Raw genomic sequence first — 13072 nt, 5'->3', positions numbered from 1 at the left:
AATGCCTCCTAAAGTCAATACAAGAATTAAAAAATATCTGATACTAAAAACCACTTGAATTAAAAATAAATCTGTGAAACTTTCACCTTTTTTCTCAGATTAAAAAAAAAAAGTCAGTTCTCTTGGTACTTACAGGTTGCTGAGAAGCCCCATAAATCATTCCTTACGCTAAATAAGCGCAGGCTTGTAATTTCAGAGCGAAAGACTCATTTAGACTAAACTTTAACTCAGATGCCAGAGAAGTGATCATTTTTATTGAGAAGCTTCAACTGTTGAATAGAGAATTAGTAATAATCTTCAGAATCTTGATAGATTCCAGCAATACTCTAGCATGGTTAACTGTGGTAAGAAGTGGCTGAAAGTCATTCCGACTAATTTGTTTCAGGTATCAGTTGCAAAACTGTTGTTAGTCTCTAAATCATGGAGAGACTTGGTTCCAGCCCTGTAGCAGTCCCTTATGACCTCCCACAAAGTAACATCGTTTGGCTTAGCTCTTGCCTCAGTAGTAAAATGTGGGGACTAGACCATTGAATGCCAGCCAGGTCTTCTGTGACCGTGCAAGTCTATATGGATGCATTATAGGAAAGACTCAATCTGGGACCACTGAGGAGCTTCTAACTGAAGGCAATGGAGAGAACTGGTCAACAGCCCAAGCTTGGGAGTCAGACTGCCTGCATTCAAGTTCTGGCTCCAAGGGCTGTGTGACTTTAGCCCTGCCACATAATCACTCTAAGTCCCTGGGTCCTCCTACATAAAATGGAAATAACAATACTACTTACCCTAAGGCTGGGAGGGATAAATGAGCTAGCGCATGTAAAGCATTCAATGTCCCTTTTTTCCTCTTAGGTGTTGGTAATGTTAAATTGCTGTTGATTAAAGTGCAGAAATTTGGCCTGCATGGTGGCTCATGCCTGTAATCCCAGGACTTTGGGAGGCTGAGGCAGGTGGGTCACTTGAGGTCAGGAGTTCAAGACCAGCCTGGCCAACATGGTGAAACCCCATCTCTACTAAAAATACAAAAATTAGCCGGGCGTGGTGGCACACAATTGTAATCGCAGCTACTTGGGAGGCTGAGGTGGGAGGATCGCTTGAACCTAGGAGGTGGAGACTGCAGTGAGCCAAGATTGTTCCACTGCATTCCAGCCTGGGTGACAGAGTGAGACTTGGTCTCAATAAATAAATAAATAAATAAAAGTAAAGTGCAGTGTCCTAGATACAGAACCCTAATCATTTGCATTTTGTAGTGCTTTATAATTTCAAAAGATTTAGTTAATACTTCATCTCATAGGTAATAATAGAAAATCTGTAAGGTAGAAACAGAAGTTGCTGTATTTTTGTATACTAAAAAATGTAATAGAGCAATAAAGTTCAGAGAAAGTTTTTAATTGTTCAAAGTCAATTGTCTAATAAATGATAGATCTAAATTAACCATTCTGTGGTATATATGTACTTCAGAACATCATGTTATACATGATAAAAGCATATGATGTTATTTATCTGTCAATTTTTTTAAAAAATGGTAGGGCCGTCGGGCGCAGTGGCTCATGCCTGTAATCCCAGCACTTTGGGAGGCTGAGGTGGGTGGATCACCTGAGGTCAGGAGTTCAAGGCTAGCCTGGCCAACATGGTAAAACCCCGTCTCTACTAAAAATACAAAAAGTAGCCGGGTGTGGTGGCAGGCGCCTGTAATTCCAGCTACTTGGGAGACTGAGGCAGGAGAATCACTTGAACCTGGGAGGCAGAGGTTGCAGTGAACCGAGATCGCACTATTGCACCCCAGCCTGGGCAACAAGAGTGAGACTTCGTCTCAAAAAAAAAAAAAAAAAAAAAAGTAGGGCCAGAATTGAACTCAGGTATTCAGATTTTAAGTACATGGACAGGGGGTGGGTGTTTATTATTGTGTCAATGAAATCCAAGCTTGAGATATTTTTTCTTTCATTTTTATATTATAAGGGTAATGCTTATTTACTTTATAAAATAAAAAAATGCATATTAACAAATAAAAAGTTTTGCAAAATTCTTAACCTACCTGTGAAATTTACTGTTAACATTTTGGCAAATAACCTGTCCTGAAATATATTGATTTTTTTTTTCTGATGGTTCTGAATTTGAGGCTGTTAATTATAAAACAATTTTGATGCTCATATGTTGTGATGATGTTGAATCTGAGAATATCCACAGCTTCAAATAGAATGCTAGAGCTCTGTGATTTCAAAGTGCTATTTAAATAGCTGAGTTTACCACTACCTGTCATAAGTGAAGTAGCAGGGAAAGAAGGCAGGTTGTTACTTTTTATTTCTTTTGCCTTTTCCTCCCTAACAACCATAGTTACAAAGAGTCCAGGAGGAGAATGACTTCACTTAGATCCCCAAGAACCCGTTAGCCAAGGCTTAATCCCACATTGAAAATATTTTCAGAATAGGCTCATTTCTGATAGGTGAATGCCACATTTAAAGTTGGTAAAGAATGTCAATAGCCTTGGAGGTAAATATGTGGTATTTTCATAAACATCTTAAATACGTTTTAATTATTTTTCTCACAATGAATTAGGAGACAGAAAACCGGGCTCTGATTCTTAAGATTGGGATTCTACAGGAAGAGGTATGTCAGAATCGTTAAACACTGGCATAGACAAACATGCAAATCATATCATCGTGGTTTATGGCTGTGGGTTAAATAAAAATCATGTAAATGGTCAGGCTCCTATAGGCCAGAGAGCAGATTGACTTGTCAAATTACAAGTGAGGAGGAGTGGATGGGATTTTCATGTCTGAACAGAGGAACTGTTACTTTTGCAATTATTCTTGGAAGAAATGGGATTTAAGAAATTCAAATTCAAGATGAAATACAATGAACCCATCTAAAAAATATCCAAATCAAGAAGGAAAATATGGATGTTATCTAATGATTTTCCATTTAATTCCATTGAACAAAGTGGCAAAAGTCTTAAGTCTAAGATTCAAATCTTAAATTCACTGAAAAAAGGACCTTGGAAAGACCATTTATCTTTTCTGGGCTAATAGTACCTATGCCATGGAGTTATTTTCGAGATTAGCTAAGATGATTCATGGAAGCCATCTGGTAAACCACAATGTACCTTATAAGTATTAGGAAATATTAGTACAATCTCAAAGAAAAAGACTATAATTTTTTTTAAAGCAACAAAATTGAAGCATTGGAAGAACAGGGAACAAGCTACTAGTAAGTTACTATTTTGCAGGGAAAATTCCTTTTCTAATAGACACCATTTGAATATCAAGTAGTATACCAGTTTAAAAATTTTGCTTTTATATAAGCCTATCAGAAGTATTTATGAAGCTGTGCTGCACAATCTGGAGAGTTATTCAAAATGTGGGCCAAGTTAAAATTTTATAAAATTATAAAATTTTATAATGGATTGGAAAGGAACAACTAAAGATTGGAAAGAAAGCCTACATTAGATTTAGAGCTGGTATAGCCACAAGGCCAGGCTTTTGTGAAACTAGTGCTTTACAGTTAAATTTCTGATGTAAGATATTTTTCTCCTCCTATTGAAATGATTCTCCTCTTGTTTAAATGAGTGACAAGTATCATAGAATTGTACCAAACCACTTCAGAATTGAGATAGAAGGAAGACTGAAAGCCCTTCATCATGAAATAGCATTGCAATTATTGACTTACATTAGAAAATGAATATAAATGTTGTCACTAGCTAAGATTCCTTTGGGAGATAAAAATCTGATGCATTGTGAAGAGTAACATCACAACGGTTTGGGTAGTGATTCACTTTTATTCATTTATTCATTTCGTTCATTCAACACATACTCATTGGAAGACCTTAGAGCTATTGTAAGTGCTGAGTATATGAGCTTAGCAAAATAGCTCATGTGGAACTAGTGTGTTAGATGGTAATAAGAGCTATGGAGAAAGGAAAAGCAGAAAACAGAATTAAGGCAGAGAGGAGTGCGATTTAAACTAGGGTGGTTAGGAAAAGCAGCCTTATGAAGCTAATCCTTTGATTCAAAACTGGGAAAGGAGGTTTATCTGTGAAAGAGCCTTCCAGGCAGAAGAAATAGTAAGCTCAAAATCGTGAGGCTGCAGTCTGCCTGCTATTGTGGAGGGACAGCGAGGCCAGAGTGTCTGGAACAAAGTGAACATGTAGCAAGAGATGCAGGCCAAGAGCTGGAGGGTCCAGACACAAGGGGCTTACACAGGCATCCTAAGGATTCTGGCTTTAAAAAAACAAACAAACAAACAAAAAAACACACACTTGAGTGAGATGGGAGCCACTAAAGTGTTTCGAGCAAAGGAGTGGTGTGATCTAATTCTATTTTAACAAGACAACTCTGGCTACAGGGTTTAGAATCCATTGTAGTGGGGCAGGAGGAAAAGCAGGAAGACCAATTAGGAGGCCTTTGAAATGATCCAGTCAAAAGCTGATGGGGGCTTGGACTGAGCAGTTGCAGTGGAGGTGGACAGAAGTGTTTGGATCAGGAAATGCTTTGTAATATATCCAAAGATATTTATTATGTTTTCAGGTAAGAAGGAAATTTTCTTCTGTTTGTTTCTAGCATCTCAGTGAAATACAAAGCAAAATCATCAGCTGAGAGTGAGGATGTTGGAGGGGGTATTGGAAATTTGAGAAAAGAGAAGGAATGAAATGAGCTGGGGGTTGGAAAATTTTTTGTAAAGGGCCTGATGATAAATATTTTTAGGCTTTGGTAGCCACAAAAATCACCTTTGTGTCAACTACTTATATCTGCCTTTGTATTGTGAAAGCAGTCATAGACAGTATGTACCCAAATGGGCACAGCTGTGCTCTGATAAAACCTTATTTACAAAAACAGGTGTAAATTTGGCCTTTAGGCCTTCAGGGGTGGAGATTTGGCCTTTAGGGGTGGAGTGAGGGGGCTGGGCATAGTTTGCCACCCCCTGATTTAGGTCAAAGGCAGTATAGGTATACCAGGATGATATGATATGATAACTAGTAAACACTGAGGTTAAAGACCATGAATTGAACGTGTGACCTCTCTGTTCATGCTTTCTTTAAGCATGTTCTTCTGAAAGGGTGCTGGAGTGGGTGGTAAGCTAATTTAGGTAAATGCTAAGAAGCAGGAGTTAGGCAGGGAATGGAGGCATTTGGAAGGGAATGATTATAATGATTGCCCAGGGAAGAACTGAAGCTAAATAAAGAGGGGTCTGAGTTCATGGGAAGGTTGAAGGATAATGAAAAGGTGGTCGGATCAATGGATTGCAAGTTCCAGAGGGGATTGAAGGTTTGTGGGTATAGAGGAAGTAATCTGGAAAGGCAAGAGGTGGTTGTTGAAGAGCGGGATGCTTGCAATTAAGGTAATAGAGGGGCTGCAGTGACTGGTAATAACAAGTTTGAATTTATGACTATGGGAGTAGTGGCTGAGGTTGGATGGAAGATAAAAAGGCAATACTGAGAGTGATGAAATACCACCTCCTAAAAGAGACTTTGATTGTCCTCATGTTTTATTTTTCTTGGTGCTAAATCCAAGAATACTATCTTTTACATTAGAATATCAAGAACATCATGGATATAGACAGACTGGAAAAGAAGATTGAAGACTTGTCTAAAACTGAGACAGAGCACCAAGTAAGCACTTCCCAAATACTGGTAAAATATTTTTTTTCTGTCAAACCAATATGATTTTATGAAAATGTCTATGCCTTGTTGACAAACTAAGCTGTGATTATAAATTCTGAAACTTGTCTACAAAATATTTGAGTTATATAAAAGCTAGTTTCCTTTTTCTTTTTTTTTTTTCTGGCAACTGCTTTACTGATATGTAATTCACATGCCTTAAATTTCATCAACTTAAAGTATACAAGTCAGTGTGTTTTAGTACATTCACAGAGTTGTGCAACCATCACCAAAATCAAGTTTAAAATATTTTCATCACCCCGAAAGAAATCCCTTTAACAGGAACCACCCCCCATCCACCGTCCTCACCCCAAACCTAAGCAGCCACTAATCTATTGTGTGTCTCTATAGATTTGTCTATTCTGGACATTTTATATAAATGAAATCATATGATATGTTACCTTTTGTGTGTGGCTGATTTCACTTAGCATAATGTTTTTAAGGTTCATCCATGTTGTAGCATGTATTACTACCTCTTTTTATGGCTGGATAATATCCTATATGGATATATCACATTTTGTTTTTTCACTCATCAGGTGATGGACGTTCAGGCTGTTTTCACTTTCTGGCTATTATGAATCATCTGCTATAAACATTTGTATGCAAATTTCTATGTGTACATATGTCTTGATTTCTCTTGGATATATAGCTAGGAGTGAAATTACTGGGTCACTTGATGTTTCTATGTTTGTTTATTTATTTATTTATTTATTGAGACAGAGTTTTGCTCTTGTTGCCTAGGCTGGAGTGCAGTGGTGCGATTTCAGCTCACTGCAACCTCTGCCTCCAGGTTCAAGGGATCCTCCTGCCTCAGCCTCCTGAGTAGCTGGGATTACAGGCGTGCGCCACCATGCTCAGCTAATTTTTGTATTTTTGGTAAAGATGGGATTTCACCATGTTGGCCAGGCTGTTCTCAAACTCCTGACCTCAGGTGATCTGTCCACTTCGGCCTCCCAAAGTGCTGGGATTACAGGGGTGGAACACGGCACCCGGCCTTGTTTCTATGTTTAAACTTTTAAGGAACTGCCAGGCTGTGTTCAAAGTGGCTGCACCATTTTACATTCCACCAGCAGTGCATGAGGGCTCAAATTTCTCTACATTCTTCCCAAATTTGTTAACTTTTAATATTATGTGGCAATTTTTAATTTAATTGTATCTGATTTTATGAATTTCTGTATCAGAAAATATTTCAGATATTGTACCTTCTTTTTATTTTATTTTATTTTTTTGTAGTTTACCAACCTCAACCTGAGATATTGTACCTTCTTAACTCTAAAAATGAGGAGAGATGGGAAAAATTTATCCCTAATTAAATTAAGAAATTACACCTTACAAAAATATTTTTTGTCTAGATAGTGTCTAAAAAGTCTATATTTCATACATATTTTTGTTATCTGTCATACATTTTCTTCAGGAAACAGATGACAATGACTAGTCAATTCATGAATTTGTGTCATTCTTATTGTCATCTCTAATGGCTTATTTGAGAAATATTTTGTTGTTGTATGTGTCTGAAATGATTATTTCATATCTATATGTAGAGTTTTCCAGTTTCCTAGCAGAAACTGACATTTCATGTGTGTGTTTACACACACACACATATATATATAAAACAACAGTTATAATGTAAACATCAATTTTTTAAAAAATTAACAAATAATTAGTTAATTATGAATTTAAAGACAGGATCTCTGTCACCTGGGTACTAGTGCAGTGGTATTATCATAGTTCACTGCCGCCTTGAACTCCTGGGTTCAAGTGATCTTCCCATCTCAAACTTCCAAGTAGCTGGGAGTGCAGATGCACACCACCATGCCCATTTAATTTATTTTTAAATTGTTTGTATAGATGAAGTCTTGCTATGTTGCCCAGGCTGATCTTGAACTCCTTCCCTCACGTGATCCTCCTACTTTGGCCTCCCAAAGCACTAGGATTATAGCTGTAAGCCATCATGCCCAGCCTTCTTAGACATTAAAATTAATTCTACACTAGGAGTGGCTGTCTTTGCAAAACACAACTATGATAAACTAGTGGAAAGAGCCAGAAGACACGGGTTCAGATCCTGTCTTTTGTACTTAAAAATTTTATAACCTCAAGCAAGCTTTAAGTATAAATTTTCACATCTACTAAATGGATGTGATGTTTGTACCTATCCCACAAGCTTGTTATAAACTCAGATGATGATGTGATTATATCCAGTGTATAAGATTATGGTGATGATTCTGCTTCTGACCATGATGATTATTTTTCCAGGTTCTCAATTCGGTCAATATACATTTTATTCATTCTATAATATGTAGCAGCATATGCCAACAAACTTGCTTTTGATTTGAATCAATTGATATATCCTTTATATTCACTTAGCTAAAAGAAATCTTAAGCATTGTTAAACTATTTTTTTTTAATTTAAATTTTAGTTCTAGAGATGAGAGTCTTACTCTGTCACCTGGGCTGAAGTGCAATGGTGTAATTATAGCTCACTGCACCTTCTAACTCTTGGGCTCAAACCACCCTCCAGCCTCAGCCTCCCAAGTGCCTGAGACTACAGGCATGTGCCACCATGCCAGGCTACATTGTTTTTAAAAGGGGAAGAGTCTTCTATGTGTCCTCATGGAATCTCTATGTTCATATTCTATCTAGACTTTTTATTTTCACCAAAAAAATGAGGATTCTGAACATTCCCTTATTATGTTAAGTGTGGAATGGTGGGAAGGGCACTTGGCTGGAGCTGGAGACTTGCATTCCAGGCTCAGCTCTGCCATTGACAGTGTGTGACATTGGGTGGGTGAGTTTCTGGGTAGTGTGGAGCTTTGGTTTCCTCACTGGTAAAGTGAGTTGGCCTCTAGAGTTGGAAAGTTCTTTGTAAAGTGAAAAATACATGTGTGTTAGAGGTGCTTCAGAAACACCTTACTGGAATGATTTTATGGCACTGTCCTTTCACCAAAGCAGTGTCCCAATGGCCTTCCCTAAATCCGTCTCTTTTCAGATGCAGTTACACACATATGAGAACACTTTGCTTAATAAAGATACAAGTTTGCAGAAGGTTGGTATTGTTCCTTACCACAAAGGCCCATGGAATTGGCTAGCTCTCTCTAAATCTGATTCCTTTTTTTTTTGATAGAATCTTGCTCTGTTGCCCAGTCTGGAGTGCAGTGGCATGATCTCAGCTCACTGCAACCTCCACCTCCCAGATTCAAACGATTCTCCTGCCTCAGCCTCCTGAGTAGCTGGGATTACAGGTGTTTTGCCACCATGCCAGCTAATTTTTGTATTTTTAGTAGAGACGGGGTTTCCCCATGTTGGCCAGACTGGTCTTGAACTCCTGACCTCAGGTGATCCGCCTGTGTCAGTCTCCCAAAGTGCTGGGATTATAGGTGTGAGCCACCATGCCCAGCCTAAAAAATCTGATTCTAATATGATGTCATGAGCCTTTCCTTTATAGTGCTTTATAAAAATAAGTTTGCACTTATCTTCTCTAAATTCTGGTGGTGTTCATCCACATATGTGACAAATATTAGTGTGCCAGTCTACCAGTCACTGGCTAGATACTGGTGATGTTGTTTTAAAATCTAACAACATAAATGAATCTGCAGCCATTCATTTTAGGGTGGAAGAAGAATATATACCCAAATTATTTGAAACCTAATTTGATTGATTGATTAGATAGACACATAGATAGATATCATTCTATTATTGTATCCTGTGATTGTAGCCAAGGATACTGGCTACAAAGGTGCTGGTTACGGTAACTTTAAGAGACACAGGAAGGAACACAGCCTAATCTTCCACAATAATCTTCCACAGTCCAAGACAGGGAAGTGAAGAAAGCATGATATTTGCCACTCATCTTTTTCCTGCACATTTTGAAGTTTCAAAAGAAACATGCATAGCTGTGGACTTTGACTGGGATACTGAATATTGTCCTAACTTGATGTCTTCATTGTGTGTGTTCTCTATGTAATGATATTGCAATAGTAGTGGCTACTCAGTTTCTCCCTAACTCTGGTCTTCCCACCATTCTGCACTCCTGCTCAGGGTTCATCAGGCATTGATATCCCAGCTACCATGCTAGCCACGGGATAAAATTAGAGATCAGGTACTCACTACCTGTACCTTTTGGTCTTATAGAACAAAACAATGATTTTAAGGAGGTATCATTAGAACTGGAAAAAATCAGATGCCTTAATTTCATTGGTCACTTGCAAGATTGATTTTTCTTTAACACATCATGATGATAAATATAAGTTTGATTTGGGTTTAAAAATCACCTTTCGGCATTTGATTCCACTGGATCGGACAAACACAGAGTATATTGACACCAGTTACATATTGCTGCCTTTTTGTCTCTGTGTGTGTGTGTGTGTGTTTGTTTTTGTTTTTGTTTTTTGTTTTTTGAGACGAAGTTTCACTCTTGTTGCCCAGGCTGGAGTGCAACGGTGTGATCTCGGCTCACCGCAACCTCCACCTCCTGGGTTCAAGTGATTCTCCTGCCTCAGCCTCCCTAGTATCTGGGATTACAGGCATGTGTCACCACACCTGGCTAATTTTGTATTTTTAGCAGAGACGGGATTTCCCCATGTTGGGCAGGCTGGTCTGGACCTCCCGACCTCAGGTGATCTGCCTGCCTCAACCTTCCAAATTATTGGGATTACAGTCGTGAGCCACTGCACCCAGCCATCCTTGTGTGTTTTTAATCACAAACACTGACTGGTTCAGTTTTCAAATAGTGAGACTGGTAGAATCGCATGATGATTGGGCATTTACAATTCTTCTGTGGCTCACGTCGATAGTCTAATAAATATGATTTGGTGGACCCATTACTTTTTTGCTATTATTTCTCTCTTCTACTTTTCAGAAAGGCTTATATATAGAAGAACTTAAATCAACCATCATAGAATATGGAAGCATTATAGAGGTATACCTGTTGTTATTAATAATCTCACAGCTTGCAAGGTAGGCTTCTTAAATGTAAATTCCCCACTAGAGTAACATGTACAGCCTAATGTTGTGTGCAATTCCAGAATTTACGAGGGGATAAAAATAAACTGGCTCATGAGTTACAGCACTTGCAACAGGAACTCATCACGTAAGTAGAGGGCAACCCTTGCCAGCCTCCTCTCTTGTTCCTCTACCCTCCATTATTGGCAAATTGAGCTTTGTATGTGCCACATTCTTTTCTTCTATACCTTTGTATGTGACATTTTCTCTGTTTTTCTCCATGAGAACTTCTTTATGAGTTTCCTATGACCCCAACCTCCCTGATTGTCTTAGACAGCTCAGGTTGCTATGACAAAATACCATAGAATGTGTGGCTTCAGTAATACTCATTTATTTTTTACAGTTTTGGAGGTTAGAACTCCAAAGATCAGGGTGCCAGCAGGGTTGAGTTCTAGTGAGGGCCCCGTACAAGGTTGCAGATTTCTGACTTATCCTTGCACAAGCATGGAGGAAAGGCAGCTAGCTAACTCTTTGGCTTCTTTTTATAAGGACACTAATCCCATTCATGAGGGTCCTACCCTCATAACTTAATTACCTTCCAAGGGTTCCATTTCCAAATACCATCACATTGGGGTTAGGAATTCAATATATGAAATTTGGGGGGCACACAAACATTCAGTCCATTGTGTTGACTTTCTCTTGCTTGTTTTTGCTTTACCCTGGAACTAAGTAACCCTTTTTTTCTTTCTTTCTTCCTTCTTTTTTTTTTTTTTTTTTTTGGAGGTGGAGTCTTGCTCTGTCACTCAGGCTGGAGTGAGGTGGTGCGATCTTGGCCTGCTGCAACTTCCGCCTCCTGAGCTCAAGCAATTCTCCTGCCTCAGCCCCCCAAGTAGCTGGGACTACAGGCATGTGCCACCAGGCCCGACTAATTTTTGTATTTTCAGTAGAGATGGGGTTTCGCCATGTTGGCCAGGCTGGTCTTGAATTCCTGACCTTGTGATCTGCCTGCCTCGGCCTCTCAAAGTGCTGGGATTACAGGTGTGAACCAACATGCCTGGCCTAAGTAATTGTTTTGAATGTAAGCATGGCACCTTGTTCTCACCTTTCTCCTAACACATATCATTCTGTATGATAATCATTTGTTTCTGAATGTGAGTAATATGCTAGTCCGGGATCCATAGGAGTCACTCAGATAACAAAAATGAGTAAAGCTAATGGAATATGCACACACCTACATTATGCAAATGGCAAAGGAGATAAGTGCATTACCCACATAATGGTAGAGGGGGCTACTCTGTTTAGCTCCAACTAATTGTGACAGCAAAATTCTACGGACCTAGTCTGGCCACATCTTCTGATTTTGGAAGAAAAGCCAGAAATCCAGATTTTTAAGTGACATTTTCTGAATTTAACTGTTGGCACCAATTCTTTTTAAAAAATGTGGCCTGGTTTATGACCTCCTAGACTCACCAATCTGTGCAGCTCCTGGAGGATAGAGACTATTTCTGACCACTCTCCCTATTCCCAAGCACATTATATAATCCTTGGCACACATGGGTGCTGACTGATTGTTTGGTGATAAATGGACCCTATATTCTGTTGACTTCAAATGTAATGTTGGAGACACACCTAACTAGACTATTGTTTTTGTTTTTTTCAAGAAATGGGATCCAGTTGAATGTTAATGGAGAGTGTAATAGTATCATCTCTGAAGGAGAAAAATCTTTACTTTATGAACTCACTCTTGCTCAGTCTGCAGAGGTAGGTCATTATAAGAAGATGGAAAGTTTTGAAAGATAACTACCCCATATGATAGCTTATGATTAAACGAAGGTTCACAGCTTGCTGAAAACTACCAGGGACACTGAGAGAATGTGCTGATAGTTCTTAGAATCCAAGTCTACAATTTCTTAGCTTGGGGAGAAAGGACCATTTTCAAGTTACGGCCGAAAGCTACAGCAAGGTTCAAGATTTGTGGAAGCGTGCATTCAGGGACTTTGGGACTTTAGAAATGTTTATTTTCTTGACAGGACAGACAACCTGCGCTGATCCCCAGCCTAGGGTACCAAAGGTAGCCGTATATATCCATGAGTTCTTTTTTAGAATTTTCTAAACCCTCAAAGTAAATATATTTATCAAAAAATAAAGATGCCCAGAAACAATACCAAATTTATTTGCTTTAGATTATAATTGTGTCAACCCAAATTAATGACATTGATTATTACATTCTGATCAGAAACAAGCATTTTCTTACATGCGTTTTGGTTAATAAGTGGCAAAATAAATGTATTAGTTTAAACAATTTCCATTTGTTTGGTAGACCCAGTACTTTATAACATGGGAAGAAATATTTTAAAAACCTTCTCGGGGATAAAGACATTCTGACTCCACTATGCTATATTTTCATTCCTTTGTATTTTCCAGTTTTGTGCTTGTTATGCTCAGAAATGCTTTATTTAGAAAAATGCTTTCTTTTCACCATTTGAT

General features: G+C 38.5%; 1 protein-coding gene across 1 annotated transcript in view; it reads left to right on the top strand.

Annotated features, from left to right (window-relative positions):
• Positions 1-13072, top strand: part of LOC117090384 (lymphoid-restricted membrane protein) — a 47814-nt gene that overhangs the window by 17627 nt on the left and 17115 nt on the right. The window contains exons 8-13 of the mRNA XM_033222670.1: positions 2551-2601; positions 5522-5599; positions 8634-8690; positions 10503-10562; positions 10669-10733; positions 12247-12346. Coding sequence (XP_033078561.1) covers positions 2551-2601; positions 5522-5599; positions 8634-8690; positions 10503-10562; positions 10669-10733; positions 12247-12346 — 411 coding nt within the window. The remainder of the gene's footprint in view (positions 1-2550; positions 2602-5521; positions 5600-8633; positions 8691-10502; positions 10563-10668; positions 10734-12246; positions 12347-13072) is intronic.

Source organism: Trachypithecus francoisi, unplaced genomic scaffold, assembly GCF_009764315.1.
Source record: "Trachypithecus francoisi isolate TF-2019V2 unplaced genomic scaffold, Tfra_2.0 Lachesis_group11, whole genome shotgun sequence".
NCBI lineage: Eukaryota > Metazoa > Chordata > Mammalia > Primates > Cercopithecidae > Trachypithecus > Trachypithecus francoisi.
This window is presented reverse-complemented; position numbering and strand designations above follow the sequence as displayed.